The sequence below is a fragment of the Pelodiscus sinensis genome, chromosome 21 (genome assembly GCF_049634645.1).
Source record: "Pelodiscus sinensis isolate JC-2024 chromosome 21, ASM4963464v1, whole genome shotgun sequence".
NCBI lineage: Eukaryota > Metazoa > Chordata > Testudines > Trionychidae > Pelodiscus > Pelodiscus sinensis.
This window is the reverse complement of record NC_134731.1, coordinates 4,167,335-4,184,217: the sequence shown is the minus strand read 5'-3', so window position 1 is coordinate 4,184,217 and position 16,883 is coordinate 4,167,335. Positions and strand designations below refer to the sequence as shown.

Genomic DNA, 16,883 nt, shown 5'->3' with positions numbered 1-16,883 from the left:
TTCCTGGAATTTGTTTTTAAAAAGGTCCCTAATTTCTATTCCCTTGCATGAACAAGTTGCATTTAAAATGAACAAGATATTTTAATGTTTGTTCCACTCAGAGTTAAGCCAATTAACCTCTTGGAAGTGTTCACATTAGCCACCCTTTTTAGCTATGCATAAGCTGCTCTTTCTCCAACTCAAAACACTGAAAGCATTGCAGACTGGTTTGCAAGTTTCTTGGAAAGTTAACCAAGTCTGTTGGAACTAAGGGCTAACTCTCACCAATAAAGAACCAATACTGAAACTGCAGGAGGTCAAATTACAGGAAGTCTCCATTTATTTTGTCGTCTTGGAAAATCTGTCTCTTCTACAAACCACAATTTTTTTCCAGGAAGGCAACATAGAAAGCCAGATAAAAACACACAGTAGGGTTGCAGGTATCTGGTTTTCAACTGAAATGCACAGTCAAAAAGGGATTCGCAGCTCTGGTCAGTACTTGCAAGTGGGCCGCTAAAAGTCCAGTTGGTGGAGCAGCTGGGCTAAGGCAGATTCCCTGCCTACCCTAGTTCCATGTGGCTTCTGACAGCATCCGGCCTATCCAGCTCCTAAGCACAGAGGTAGCTACAGGGGTTCCACATACTGTCCCAGCCCCAAGCACTGACTCAGCAGCTCCCTTTAACTGAGAACCATAGTCAGTGGGAGCTGCAGCAGCCACACTTGTAAGCATGGGCAGTGCACAGAGCCATCTGGCCCCTCTTACCCCAGGAGCTGGAGAGGGGACATGCCACTGCTTCCAGGGGCCACAGAGAGCCAGGACAGGCAGAGAGCCTGCCTTAGCCCTGCTGCACCATCAACTGAGCGCCACCTGGTCAGAGCCTGCATCCCAAATCCCCTTCCTCACCCCAATCCCCTGCCCCATGTCAGAACTCCCACCTGTACCCTAAACTCCTCTCAGTGCCTACAGCCCAGGCCCTGAACCTCCTCCCATGCCCAAATTCCCTCTCAGAGGCCACACCCCCTCTTTGCTTCAACTCCCTGCACTGGCCCTGAGACCTTTCTATGCCCCAAACCCCTCATACTTAGCTTCCCCCCGAGTCCTGTGGCTTCCAGCCCATGAAAGCTTAAAGACTAACACATTTATTTGTACATAAGTCATCAACTTGAGAGTTTAGGCAACCAAGAAGCCTCTCATTAGCTCATATTGCTCTTCAACTCTCGCAATTCTATTTAAATTGTTTTACCCTGTTACACAGCAAGTTTTTTCAAGTTGCAAAATCTACTCCCCACTGGCAAATAGAACAGTTGCTGCATCATATTCCACCCATAGAGAAAAACATATGAACTATCAGAACAGAAGATTACACAGAATTAGCAAGTCAATTTATCCAGGTTTCTTTGTACAAAAATGGCAACTCGTGACAAGATCCAAGAATCAGTTAATGCTAGTTATTCCTTGCACCACAGAACTAAAGTGAACGTTTTTCAGAATTCCCTAGGAAGCTGCTGTATGTTTTCAACAGAAACTGCTCCCTTCAGAAATAAGCCTCCCCTTAGTTGTCCCATGACAGTGACTCTTCCTTCTCCAAATAAGCAAGGAGATTCTAAGAAGTGGTTAGTTTAATATCGCTTAAAAATCAAAGTAAACACTGCAATGCCACAAATATTTGGACACTCCCGTCAGGGAGATGGGGAAGTGGCTGATGCCAGACAACTTTGGATCACAAGACACATTTTTTGTACATGGGAATGTGAGAAAACGGGGCTGTTTTTGCAGTTTGCAACCACTCTTTTTTCTTTTGCTAGCTGCCCACTCTGAAAGCAGCCCATGTGTCCCTTGTGGCTACTAAGACAGCACATAAGGATTTCATTTGCTTGTATCTGGGAGACAGGGGCAAGTGGCAATGGATTAAAATTTAAGATCAGTTATTTCCAATCCCCTCCCCTCCACCAACCCTGTTAACCTTAACTCAAGCCCCTCACCCCATAGAACACCTGTTCAAAAGTTTAAACACCTAGCTGAATTTTCAAGTTTTGTCTAAGTTCATCCCTTAATATCAATTCTCACAATGTTTAAAGTTTTAAAACTATCTGAAATGGTAGTCTGAAACAAAATTTTAATTTGTCTGCCTATGCTCTAGAGTTCAGGTAATTTATTTGGAGGGAACCGTATTATTTAAATCAGTGGTCATAGTCCCCCACTTGCTTTCCTGATGGCTTTCTTTATCTTATCTGTAAGCATGCTTTCACTGTCTTTGGAGATAGTCAGGCAGCAAAACTACCTTCTTTTGTCTAGGGCAGACTGGGGTTAGAACGATCTACCAAACACATATTAGGAACGTATTCCCAGCACATATACGTAGTTCTTTATATATCATACATATATCACCTAATAATGAGTAGCATGTTACCAATATGCACATTAATCCTGTATAACACCTTTTAGACAAATTATGACAACAGCAAGTTGTGGCAGTGAGAACGTCCGACCTGATGAAAGAAAGCTATGGTACACGGTGCACTCCACCAGTTCGGACTAAAGGGTTCGGACTCCACCAGTATTATTTTTACATGCAATCTCTGTATGGCAATACTGTTTATTAATACAGCACAATCAAGAGTTCTCTTTAAATGCTAACCATTTCAGCATAATCTAATACTTGGATTTTGCCCTACACACTGCTGTTTGTTGTATGCCACAGTAGGGCTCTAATCTTTCATATGTCACAACCTTTTGCTCACACTGGTGACGTGCGCTACCTTCCAAGTTTCTTCATAACTTGTATCCCTACTGTAGGTACAAATCTGAATGAGATGCTAGAGCACAACAATAAGATTTCAGATGGAAAAAATGCATCAAGATTTGCAGGTGTAGCTATATTGTTTCCTATGGGTGTTTAAGCAAAGTTAACTGCCTGGAGAAAGCTCCATTTTTTTATGTAGCTTTTCCATAACCACCATTCCTAGAAAAGGGTCTTCAATATTTTTTGGCAGCCAAATAAAATAGCTACAGGTTGGACCTCCTTGGTCCAGCACTGTCAGGACCTGACCGATCCTGATGAGGGATTTTGCTGGACCAGGGAAGGTCATTTCTGGCCCACCTTTGCCCCTGCGCCCCTCAGCCATGGCTAGCTGCCAGCCTCACAGCCTGCCACTGGCCCCTCAGTGCAGGGCTCCCGGCCCACCCACTGCCTCAAGCAGAGCCCTGCGGTCAGGCTCCCAGCCCTGTAGGGCAGGGTCCCCCTCCCCCGGCTGGGGTCCAGTTTGCCAGAAGGCAGCAGCCCCACTTGGGCTTCAGCCTCACAGAGCAGCCCTACTGCCTCCCGGCCTCAATCGGCAGCTCCATCGGGTGGCAGCAGGGCTGTTGGGCTCTTTGCTGTGCCACTAGGCAGCACCACTGCCCCATTCCTTGCACCACTGCCAGGCAAGCCCAGAGGTCAGGCTCCTGGTTGTGCTGCTGGGTGGCCCCACTGTCAAGCTCCCGGCCCCACCACCGGACAACCCCACTGCCTCCTAGTCTCACCTGCTGCCTTTCAGCTCCCCTGCTCTGCCCAGGATTGTTGCCACTGGGCAGCAGCCCTGCTTTTGGGATCCCGGTTTTGCTGCTGCAGGGCAGCCCCTCTACTAGACTCTAGCCCTCCTGCAGGGCTCCCAGCTACCACCCCTCCAGGATATGTCTACACTACAGCGCTAATTCGAACTAACTTAGTTCAAATTAGTTAATGCGAACTAAGCTAATTCGAACTAACGGATCCAGACTAAAAAACTAGTTTGAATTAGCGTTTTGCTAATTCGAACTAGCATGTCCACATTAAGTGGACCCTAAACCGGGGTTAAGGATGGCCGGAAGCAGTGCCGGCAGGGCATCAGATGAGGACTTAGAGCATGGAGCTGCTGCCTCAGGCTAGCCGAGGGCTGTGCTTAAAGGGACCCGACCCCCACCCCGGACAGACAGTTCTCAGGGGTGCCCCGCTTGCAAAGCAGTCCTGGCTTAGAGTGCCCTCACTGGGCACATCACAGCACTCGGCCATCAGCCCGGCTGCACTTGCCGCAGGCTGCCATCTGGAGAGAGGGAGCAATTGGGGGGCTGCAGGAGAGCTTCCACCCCCAGAACCCCGCAGAGCCAGCCCAGTCCTCCCCATCGGGGGCTCATACCCCATTCCTCCCTCACCTCCTTCCACTTAGCCTTCCCTAGCCCCCCTTCCTGATGTACAAAATAAAGAAAACGTGTGGTCAAAAATAGAATCTCTCTTTATTGAACAAAACTCGGGGAGACTGGGAAAAGGAGGTGGGAGAGGGGAAGAGAGAGGGTGGGAGAGGGGAAGGCAACTAAAATGATCAGAGGTTTAGAACAGGTCCCATATGAAGAGAGGCTAAAGAGACTGGGACTTTTCAGTTTAGAAAAGAGGAGACTGAGGGGGGATAGGAGAGAGGTCTATAAAAGCATGAGTGGGGTGGAAAGGATGCATCAAGAAAAGTTCTTCATTAGTTCCCATAATAGAAGGACTAGAGGACACCAAAGGAAAGGAATGGGTAGCAGGCTTCAAACTAGTAACAGAAAGTTGTTCTTCACAAAGCAGAGTCAACCTGTGGAACTCCTTGCTGCAGGAGGCTGTGAAGGCTAGATCTAGAACAGAGTTTAAAGAGAAGTGAGATAAAGTGATGGAGGTTGGGTCCATGGAGTGGTATTAGCCAGGGGGTAGGAGTGGTGTCCCTGCCCAAAGTTTGTGGAAGGCTGGAGAGGGATGGCACGAGACAAATGGCTTGATCACTGTCTTCGGTCCATCCCCTCCAGGGTCCCTAGGGTTGGCCGCTGTCGGCAGACAGGCTACTGGGCTAGATGGACCTTTGGTCTGACCCAGTACGGCCATTGTAAGCTCAGGGCTCAGGGTCGGGGGTCTCAGAGGACCACCTTGATTTTCATGCACACCTGCTCCTGGGTGGCCAGGCTGGCAGCTCTCCTGCCCTAGACGGCCACTTTCCTGTGCCTAGTGCGGAGGTCGTGGACGAGGTCCACGATGTCCGCACTAGACCAGGTGGGTGCCCGCCTCTTGCGGTCCCGGGCAAGCTCCCGGGAGCCACCAGCCTGGTCCCGGGAAGAGGGGGAGGGCTGGGGGGCATCGGGTGGCTGGCTCAAGCCGTGCCAGGTGCAGGGTCTGCTAGCTGGGTGCTGGCAGGCTTGCATCTGGCATGGGCACCGTAGCCAGCCCGTGCCCCTTTAAGGGGTCCGGGGCCGGGAGGGGGGCAATAGAGTTTCCCTGGTGTTGGCCAGAGTGGCCACCAGGGAAAGCTGGGGAGGGCTAGCCTCCCACTAGTTCGAATTAAGGGGCTACACACCCCTTAATTCGAACTAGTAAGTTCGAACTAGGCTTAGTCCTCGTACAATGAGGTTTACCTAGTTCGAACTAAGCGCTCCGCTAGTTTGAATTAAGTTCGAACTAGCGGAGCGCTAGTGTAGCGCCTATCAAAGTTAATTCGAACTAACGTCCGTTAGTTCAAATTAACTTTGTAGTGTAGACAGACCCCATGGGACTCTCTGGTCCTGGAACATCTCTGGTCCTTCTGGACCAGGGATGTTGCTGGACCAGAGTCCTGGTTAAGAGAGGTTCAACCTCTAGTAAGAATTATTACTTTATCCACCTATGATTAATAAAATTAATTTAATGTTAATTTAGAACAGATGAATCTTTCCCACCAATCAAATGAATAGATTAAATGTTTCACAAGGAGACTTTTCCCACCTGGTCAAAAGTCAAATCTAATTCACATTCTATGAGCAAAACTTTACACAGTTCACTCATTAGTTGACCAACCATAATAGAGTACTTGAGTTTACGTCAAACAAACAAAACAAACCTTTCACTATTCCACCAATAGGCGCTCTCTAACAGAGTTGAACTGGCTCACATTACCATCTAAATTCACACAACATTTCTCTTGTATGTATCTAGTAATCAACCATATTTTGTAACAGACCTAATAAAGATGTTTTTGAAAACTTCCTTTTCAAAACGTGTAAAAGATTTCAAATTTTTAAGCGCAGACCACAAAATCATTACAGCTGCCTATGTCCCAGCCTATGCGTCTACTCCCTTTAGACGAATAACACGCAAAACAAATTTATATTCTCCTAGAGTCACATGAACATCTATTCAAACAGTTTTTCTTTGCATGCCTTGCTTCACTGTCTCTAGTCCCTCTTTTCTGCCAGCAATGCTTCTGAATCAACTGATTCAGGGTTTCCCCAGCAAGGACAAGTGGAAGATAGAAAATACTAACAAAACATTCCAGAGCTTCAGAAAGCTAAACACATACTAGGCAATAAGTCCATCGAAACTTGCTGTCTTTTAACCCCTGATATTAAGGAGGTGTCTGAGGATGTGGAGGAACTCTCAGCCCAGACCAAGGGCATGGCACAGAACAAAATATTTCCATTTAGAACACATTCATTTGTTAAAAAGCAAAGTGCAAGTCAGATGTACAAAAATAACAGTTGTGGGCATTAATAATCTGTAGCTCTAGTTATATATTCTAGATTTCTTTTGATTTATAAGAGTGTTCGCTGAAATGATCTGCAGAGAATAGTCTGAAGGGGTTGGCAATTATTTTAACACCCCGGAAGAATAATTTCAATAAGGATGCTGTTAACACTCCCCCGCCTTCTAAAAATGGCAGGAAATCAAATGGACATTCTCTTGTTTTATTAGTTCCATTTAAACACACATTCATGACCTGAATCCCCAGTATATGCACATCTGCAGGACAGCTTGTATACCTATCTTCTGATTAACCAACCCGAAAATTAACTTGCCATATATTAGTTATATTTTCTAGACCAAGCATGCTTCCCACATCTGACACACAGAGGTTTTTGGCAAAAGCCCTAAAGATTTAGTTAACAGGAGTTTGCTCAACATAATTTTTTGCAGCACAGTGAAAAATTGCTGTCACGGGTTAAGTTTTTCCCCCGTGTGTACACCACTACAACAATCCTCCACATAGGACCGAACATTTGTTTAGTCCTGCCTAAACGTTAAGTCTCAGACAAAATGTCAGTTGACATCTGACTCTAGGATCAAATAGCATACATGCTGCCAATTATTCATATAAAAGGGCAATCAGCCATGTGAAATGTACTACAATAGCAATACCAGTCACTTTCTGGTATGTGAAATGCTGTATTTAACTAACAGCTATGATAGGAATTAAACTGAATAGTCACTCTTAGCATGGCCTGCTACTTAATACAAAATAAAGACAAAATTATGTTACTGTCACACTAAACGTCTGCCTTTCACCAATTATATCTGTTGCACCTTTGCATTTGTAAGTGCTTGAAATAGGGCCATGACACACAAACTGTAATAACCAGACACAGCAGGGAAAGTTAAGGACAACTGTGAGCCTTGCTTCCAACAGGGTTAAAACAAACAAACAAAAAAAACTTTTGAAAGTTTCAATTCCTTTTCATAACCCACCAATTTTAGACATCTATTCAATCTCATTCTTGAAAGGCCAAAATTGTGGCAGCCAATCTTCCACCGTCTACGATGTGCTACGTGATTTAAATATTCAAATTCTGGAGTGAATTTTCTTTCAATCTTTCTTTTTAAAAAGATACATGATTTTTGGATTTCCGCAGCATTCATTTCAGAAGCTGATTGTATTTTCCAGCACAGAGATGCATTCCCAACAATAGCCAAGGAAGTCAAGAAGACAAGGAAACAGAATATTTTGGGACCTACTGGTTTTATTAAAAAAAGCAAGAAATTAACTATTTAGACAGTGCCTAAAAGCACACACTACATCTCCTAGCATAGAAAAGTTCTTTATCCCAAGAAGCTTACCAATTAATAGTGGACATGACAATATGCCACAGAACAAGAGAGTGAAGAGACGTGGGCGAGGAACGACAGATTATTCAGTTGTTCATTGAGGTTAGTGTGTAGCATGCAGGAGCAAAAATAACTCATTTGTTGAGAAACTAATATAAAGTGTAAGTTTATTTGTGATACCAGAGAATAAATGGACTTTGAGAGTGATTTGTGAACCAGCTCAAAACCAGTTTTCAGTGTTTAAGGGGCTGTTTAGAATGGCTCTGCTGGGACTACAGATCAGGAATAGACGTTGCTGAGTTTAGAGGCCTTGAACAAGAACTCGAGAAAAATATGGCACTGAAGCATCTCACCTTACATGTTGGTGCTCCAAGAAACATGCAGCACTGAAAGCACCAGGCAGGCACTACAGCACATGCTAAAGTGCCAAATAAAAAGACAACGGCAGATCTACAGCACCTATTTTGGTGTAATTCATCAACGCCCCAGAACAAGCGAAGAACAAGAACATGTCAGAGTGACTGAAGCAACCACCGCAAAAATATGTAGGTAGTCATGCCAGACTGACTGGAATGTTGAGGTAAATCTAATTAGAATACACAACTAATGATGGCAGAAATGAGAACTGCCTTCAACAAGAACTGCCTTCCCTAACTATGGTCTAAGAACAAATGGATTGAAATGTTCAAATGTTAATAATTATATTTAAGCAGAGAGTGATGCATAATGGTCAACAGGTTGTCTGTCTTGTGCTCTACCTTGCTACCATTGCCCTCATGGACAACAGGAAGTGCTAAGTATATTCTGCCTACCTGTAAACTAAGCCCCAGAAAAGAAAATCCTGCACAGGTATTATCTTTAAAGAGAGATTACTTCTCTAATAACAGTGATCTCTCATCTTCCCTTCAAGCAGCAAACTCCAGTCTCAATATGATGAAGACATTCATACACTCCATTATATCATTACTTCCAAGATGTATGTTCCTACTTTTATTCAGATGTCGGATATTTTAAAATAACTTTTGAATGATAAATTATTTGCTAAAACAGGAGCAGTCTGGCTCCGCGTAAAGGATAATCTCCATTCAATATACACGTTTGGGATCATCAACTTTAAAAAAGCATAAAATTCTCAAGCCTAAATATAGCTCATTCTAAATATCTTTACACAAAAATGTCATGGAAACTAATATTTTCACTTAGCCATCTAAGTAGTGACTTTTATCCAAGAAACTTAATGCATTTTACAAAAGGTGGGTTAAAATGTTAGGGGAGGGAGGTTTTCTTTTTTAAGCTAACCTGTCAAGATAAAGAATGCTGGACTCATGCTCTACAAAGTAAATACGAGAAGTTATTTTTAAATATTTTCTTTTAAAACACACATCTTCAAATATTAAAGACTACCCATCTGTTTCATTAGTGGTTTAGGATATTATAGAGTTCTGTTTTTATTTTTAAAGTTGTCAGATCACCATTAAATTAGCCTTCCTGGAACCTCAAATTCATTCTTCCAACTGGGTAACTACTCATCCTTTGCTCACATAAAGATAAATAGTTTTAAAAATTTCAGCAATAAAATAAGAAGCACCGGCTTAAACAATGCTTTGGATATTTTACCTTCCCTACTGGTTGGTCCTTAATGGACTGATACAGGGAAAGGTATCTGTGGCCTTATCAGTTTTAAATATATGTAGCATTCCAATACAATTCTGAGAAACTACTGTCCATGCTACTGATCTGTTCTAGATACCAGCTTCACTAATAACTATCCTGTATACTATGGCTTGATACAGTTACTTCGGCTTCCAAGACAGCATAAATAGCAAGTATGTCTCTGCTTATATGTGATGCTTAACTACAACTCGTATCTGCCAATGCTGCATGTAGCCACCTTATGGAAATCAATGGTAATTATTGTGCTGGCATCAATACAACACAATATTAATGCCAAGTAATACATACATATTAATGGCTCACCAATTCACTTGAGAATGCTTCCAGATGAATGGGCATTTTTAGTATTGTAATGGAGTGAAGGCTACACATGCTAAGTGCTACAGCAAACCTCTGAATTCAGAGAGAGCTAAAGCATCATACATTGCTCTGGCTTTAAATTTAATGAAAAGCTTTAGCAGGGTTTGCTTCACAGTATCAACTGGGGGGCAGCCAATAGGCAATGCAATGCCAACAAAAGTGGATCTGAACAGAGATAAGGGGAGAAGGAATCAACCGAAACTACTTTACCTGAAATGCATCAAACATGAGAATTATTCCAAAATAAAGCAGAAATTCAGTTTCATTTTAAAGTATCTAGTATCCCTTTAATTCATAGACTTGATATATTCCAGAATAGAATGTAAATAAACATACAGCTGTAACTGCATTGTGTAAATAGGTCACTTACCACAAAATGGTATTGAAAATATTTATTCTGCATTAAAATATATTTATATTTTCCCCCACATAGTTTTACTAGGTCATATGAGTGAAAACTAAGTCAATTCTTTGATTATTTAGCAAACTGGTCTGTCAAACAGTGTTGTTTAAAACATGAGCATTTTCTGCTCCAAAATGTCTAAGAGTAACAAAAGCTACAGACTGACAGATCTACAAAAAACCAACCCGACTCCCAGTCACCACTGGGCTGTGATGCAGACTTCCCAAGATGTTTGATGTTATGGAAAATAAAAAGTATAATACATGCTAGAACGTCACACACTAAAGCAAAGGAGTAGGTACAATTGCTGACAGATGTGTGAAAGCATAGCATCTTTTCTTTCTGGGCTATAAACTAATGTAATCTCATAAATTAATGATGTATAATAGATTACAAACATAGCACTATGCAGAAACTGAAAGTCTTGAGACTCTCATATTCTGTAGCACATATTTCATCAAAAAAAAGCAACCTCAGCACGCCAAGTTCTACATTTTACTATGCATGTGTCTGAAATACATCCACGATCTGACGTGCAGTTTTCCCTTCACCTACTTATAGCTGTGCCTTTTAATTAAGTGCAAAGTTGAATGACAAGCAGAACCATTCCCAACTCAAACTGAGCAAACAGGCCTGAGGGTACAAGAAGTCTCTTAACTAGCATTTACTATATTGGCATCTTTCCAACTCCAAAAGACCAGAAAGTCAGACCCCCACATTTCCAAATAAAATTTACATAAAGAAATAGGCTGCCAAAAAGAAATGTAGGGTATTGGTCTCCCCTTCACTGCACATTTGTGGGATTTCTGTGCATCAATCAGGAAGAGAATTGACCCCTTGGAGTATTTAATGTAAAGATACACAAAAATTAGATCACCAAAACATGGAAAACCAAGACAATGTACCTTAAAGGTGAACTGCAAAGCTGCTCTTCCCCCGCCCCCTAAGTAAACGCTGGTGAGCTTATAGGTAATATATTACCAGAACATGTGTAGACTTAAAAGTTCTACTGTTATATGTTTTATGCAATGGATTGGAAAGTCAGCTCCTTTCACTTCCCAGGATCCAACACTGGGATTCAGAATTCCTCTTGCAATGGTTGAGGATCATCATTATTCAAATCCAGGTGCTGAGAACCTGTTATTCCTACTCAACAACCCTCAGCATGAGGCCCTAAACACCTCAAGAAGCAGGGCAGAGAATATAGAAAAGTGATTGGTACTCTAAGGTGGTCTTGATGTTAACTACTCTAAGAGTAATCCACAATCCTGAATATAAGAAAGAGTGAAAAAAGGACTGAGTCCACACATCCCAGTGTATAATTTAGAAGGGGATGGAAAAGGGGTGTCCCCACTAGAGATGTTAGATATCGGGTTATTGAACAGTCATGTAACCACATGAAATCTTTGCAGTTATATGACTATTCGATAGTCCCTGGGGGAGAGGCAAGCATTGTCTGCTCCCAGCCCCATTCCTAGATGCAGCAGCAGGGGATGGGGGCGGGGGGGGGAGGAAGAGGACCACAGGTGGCACCCTAGAGCCTGTGCTGGGGGAACCGGCTTTGACTTCTGCTCTCCACCCCCTGCTGCCTCTGCTACAGAAGCAACAAAGGGGGGGGAGGGAATGGAAATATGTGTAGTCAAGAAGATTAACCGATAAGGCTAGACTTATCAGTTAATCATATAGTCAACTACACTTTGACATTCCTAGTCCCCATACCACCACCTCGTACCCAAAATTACAGTTTATTTTTGGCACAGTTGTTCACAACCATGAAATATGCAGAAAGATATATTTTATGCTGGTCTAATTTCATTTTATTTGTGCAGTGCCCTAAGGATTCTTTACAGTAATTTTATTCACAAATATGCCTCTGTATTTAAGATTAGAACTAAACCCAAGAGATAAACCTATAGTTCCTATTCAAGTAGAAAGAATAACTGAATAACCTACATAATTTCATGAATAGCTTTACCCAACACTTGCAAGCCTCAGGATACTGCATCTCTCTCTAAAGAGAATTCTTATGGACATGAACTCCCCATAATGTGCTGGACTAAACCATTTTAACCTTTACAGGCAAATTCCTGGACATACAAGAAATGGGAAAAACAAGATGAAAGCGGTGTGACACACTGTTTTCATATTCCAAGAAGCCCAGTCACACGCGTTAAACATGTCATTGTGTATCTATTCCATTAGCTACATCAGCAACACAAATGTCACATCACTAGGTCTTCAACTGTTTTTGGTTTTGCCCCACTGATACAGGATTAAACAGCATATTTCCACAGTACAGGGACCTCAAAGTTGCTGACCCTCTTCTACAGTTAAGATTCTAAAGTATGTTAATTCTTTCATACCACCTACCTCACTAACTGAAAATCGTTCTTTCAAATCAACAACTGTTAGAAAAATGTCCTAAGTGGTGAACACATCCATTCTCTGCCAGCTGCCTTCTAGTTAGCAACATTTTCCTTGGCCCCATTTTTTAATTAGGGAAGGAAAATAGACGTTACCACTAATGTAATTTCAGCCAGTTACCTATCAGTGCCAGCTGATGCTCTCCCTCTGGGCCAGATTACACAAACTGCCTCTGCAGAGATTCATAGGCTTCCACTTGCTCTTGGAGCCCAACAGCCTACAACACACTGTGCTCCATACAAGCTTTGTATTTTGTGCTCTACAGCTCTTCACATATTTTAAACATGTTACCTATTTACCAGCGCACACCCCTTTAGGAGTGAGTAAATCTTTCACCAGAATGAGCTGAGCATTGAAAACCACAAAAATCAATTTCAACAGACCTATATGCTAAATTGTAATACAGATTTTACAGCAGAAAAGGAGATTGTTTACCTGGACATCATAGAGTGCCACAATATTCTCATGCTGAAGTTCCTATAAAACAAAATTACACCATGAAAATACAGGCTAACATAATGAACAGCTAATGAATGGTTTACTCTGCTAGGAAGAATTCATGAGATAGGTAAATTTCTTTAAGCGTGTTTTTTTCCAGAATTTGCCATGTTTTGTTTTAAGTAAAACATCATAATACACCTTTAATTTATACCAAAACCTGAATGAATTTACTTTATATTCTCCCACAACATCTTGCTTAGGGGAAAATAAATTGATTATTCTTAACATAACAATTTCCCCTTTTTATAGTAATTGGAAGACAAGTTAAAATGATAAACAAAAATTCCAGGACGGCTCAAGAGGCTAAGCTTCATTTGTAGCTTATTTTAAAGAGGATGCAACAGTAACTAAATAAACAGACCACGTTAATATTCACAACACTGGAGTTTCCAGATAGCAATGGGTCTGACATCTTTGAAAATATCAGAATAAAGCAATAAAGATAATGAATTTTCAACATCAGGAGAGATGACAGCGAAGCTTGCAGCGTTGAGGTGCAAGATCACTAAGGGCACAATCTACGACCTTATGGAGGGTTTTCACCTAATTCAGTATTGGCAAAATAAATGAGATTTTTATTAAATTTCCTCCATTGAACATATGCTGTGGAGGTAGACTCAAATCCCAACATGAAAACTCTAATGTTCAAGTAACCATCCTGCCATTGAGAATAGAAGGCGAAGAATTAAAATAATTTTACCCCCCCCAAAAAAAATCCCACAACAAACTGATGACATTCTCCTCTCCCCCATTATTTGCAGTAAATGAAGTACTAGTGAAAGCTACCAGATTAATAGCCCCACCATATAAAATCTTCTAGCCATACAGCAGGTACAGAACAGAAGCATCCTCCACCAGCACATTATATGCCTTAAACCTGTTCTGGGACCTTTTCTGGACATAAAAGGAAAATTCAGACTCTTGTCTTGGCCCATTCATTTCTTGACCTCTGTTTAAAGTAGCGAGGGCATGAAAACTAGGACTAGGTAATTATATGGCCACCCATCTTGGAACAACTGGACTGAAATTCCCATTTCCTTTCAAATAAAGCAGTGACAAGGCTTTTAAAATCACTGCAAATTAACATACCTTTAAGATTTTTATTTCTTTCCCAAGCAGGATCTGTGACTTTGACAAATTCTTTTTGTTGATGCTTTTTATGGCTACTTCCCAATCAGTTTTCTGCAAAGGAAAAAGTCTTTTTAAAAAACAGAAAGATGCTTACTTTCCTCAAAAGCGAAAGGCTAAAATTATCCCAATGAAACAATAAAAGGATCTCTAATCTGTCCCTTTTGTTATTATCTGTGTGAATTTCAAATAAGGCCACCAAAATCTCTAGTGTTATTTTTCAATAACACTTCACACATCTACCAAAACCAGTATAAGCTGCAACAATGTGAACTGTTTCAAGACAGACAAAATACCAGTTTAAAAAATACACCACACATTAACATCTTAGATTTTTGTAAATGGAAAGTACTGTGCAAGTCCAATTTGCTTTTTCCCTATCATTATTGTTTGTTTGCTTCTTTTTTTTCTTTGACAGCTAACCTCACTAGTGTCAGTTTCACTGTTGTTTATACACTTTCACCTTCAGGCTCTTAATGCTGCAATGTCTGCATTGCACACAACCTGGGGGGAATGTTTGCTTAAAAATAAATTATGCATATTTATGAGGAAGCATTTCTATAGTCTTTAGATTTTGCAAGAACTTGTTTTGAGAGAAAAAAATTCTGGGCCCACTGTGAGTTGAGAGTACACCTCTAATATCCATGAGGAATAAAACTGATTGAAGTGTTACTTGACAGCACAGGCTTCTTTACAAATCAGAACTGACACAGTTCTCTCTGGGCCTCTTACCCGACACACACACAGGCTTAAAAAAATATTATAAAAAGTGCAAAGTTGCAATGCAACTAATACTATCTGAAGTAGCCGGGAAAACCAGTCTGGGAAAGGAGACACCTTCCCACTTAAGAAGTCTCTGGCCAATCCAAAAGGGAGCCAATTTTCCATTAGGTCTCCAGTTATCAAGCCAGATAAACAAAGGTGACTGCTGCAAAAACAAAGAAACCAGTCTCCTACACAGATTAACCCCCCCCCCAAAGCAGCACCTTCATTTGGGAGCTACAAACAGCACTATAATAAGGGGTGGGGGCAAACCACCTAACGCTGGCACGATCCTGGCCTGTGGCCCCTGAAAGAGAAACGATTGATTTGGGCATGAGCGCTGGTGGGTAGAAAGCTCCCAAAGCACTCTTTCGGCCTGACGGGGCAGGGGCTCCTGGCAGTGCAGCGACTCGGGCAGATCTTGCCAGCTTGTGGGGGGAGGCCGACCCCTTTCCAATTGTGTTGTGGGTTTTTTTTGGGGGGGGGGGGGTTAGCACCGCAGTGGTGCAGGAGTCCGGCCCGTCTCCCAGGCACCCGCCAGCAGAGGGAGCGCTGCCCGCTAACAGGTAGGGCCCGGCCCGGCGCACCGAGGTTATGAAAGCCGCGGCAGCTACCGACATTCACACAAAGGCGGCCCCCCCCATCCTCAGCGCGTCCGTCTGCGCCACGAGCCGGACCCCCCCGGACAGGGCCCCCGAAAGGGACCCGATCCCGCCAGTCCCGGCGCGGGGGGGGGGGGCAGCGCTCGGGGCCAGTCCCGGCGCGGGGGGGGGGGGGGGGCAGCGCTCGGGGCCAATCCCGGCGGGGGGGGGGCGGCGCTCGGGGCCAGTCCCGGCGGGGGGGGGCAGCGCTCGGGGGGGGGGCTCGCTTACCTTGCGGTGGCGGCCCTTGAACACGACGGCGAAGGCGCCGTGCCCGACCAGGTCCTTCTTGCTGTACTCGAAGTCCCCCACCGCCTCCATCCTGCCGCGGGGGCCCGGCTCACGGCAGCCCCCGGCGGCCTCTGTGCTGGCCGCCCCCGGGGGCGGGGGCCGCGGCGGGCATGCTGCTAGGGGCGGCGCGGACCCCCCCGGGCCTGGCGGGCGGGGGGCGGCGGGCGGGCGTCTCCAAGGCGACGGGCGCTGTCTGTCATGGGGAGGATTTCGGGTAAGGGAGGGGCCCCGCCTCCTTCAGCGGGGGGGGGGGTGCAGCCCCCTCAGGGGTCCCCGCCGCTCCTCATGCCCGCTCGCACCGGCTGCGGGAGGGGGGGGGGTTGGGCTCAGGCCGCCTCCCGCTGCAGGCCCCGCGCGCCGCCAGCCCCGGCTCCGACTGGGCGAGCGGGGCCGCCGCGCCACTTATAGGCCGCAGCGCGCCCGCCCGAGCGCGCGGCTCCCTCCGCCGCCCGCCAAGGAGTCCGGCCCCTCCGCGGGGCCAACGCGGGCCCCCGCCCCCCCACGGGGGAGTCTCTCCGCCCCCCCAGTGTCCATCCAGCCCCCCCCCGCCAGGGGCAGCAGCCCGCCCCACAGGATCCAGCTTAGCCCCCCCCCCCCCCCGCGTAATGAGGTCGCCCTTGCGCATCCTTCAGCCCCGGGCCGCTGTGGGACCCGCCAGGCATCAGCTGCCCCCCCCCAGCCTGAGCCTGCAGCCCCCTAAGCCCCCCCCCGAGCCAGGACCCCGCCCTGCCCCCCCCAGCCTGAGCCTGCAGCCCCCTAGCCCCCCCCCGAGCCAGGACCCCGCCCTGCCCCCCCCAGCCTGAGCCTGCAGCCCCCTAGCCCCCCCCCGAGCCAGGACCCCGCCCTGCCCCCCCCAGCCTGAGCCTGCAGCCCCCTAGCCCCCCC

The 16,883-nt window shown here is 44.9% G+C and overlaps 1 protein-coding gene across 2 annotated transcripts in view; it reads right to left on the bottom strand.

Annotated features, from left to right (window-relative positions):
• The window catches only part of ULK2 (unc-51 like autophagy activating kinase 2), a 65,496-nt gene extending 49,117 nt beyond the window's left edge, over positions 1 to 16,379 (bottom strand). The window contains exons 1-3 of one of the 2 annotated variants that reach the window (XM_075904649.1): positions 15,939 to 16,379; positions 14,266 to 14,358; positions 13,111 to 13,152 (exon numbers count right to left, since the gene is read on the bottom strand). In XM_075904649.1, the coding sequence (XP_075760764.1) occupies positions 13,111 to 13,152; positions 14,266 to 14,358; positions 15,939 to 16,028 (225 nt within the window). In that variant the 5' untranslated portion in view covers positions 16,029 to 16,379. The remainder of the gene's footprint in view (positions 1 to 13,110; positions 13,153 to 14,265; positions 14,359 to 15,938) is intronic. The other variant, XM_075904648.1, reaches the window with a different exon arrangement.
• Positions 16,380 to 16,883: the final 504 nt, after the last annotated feature.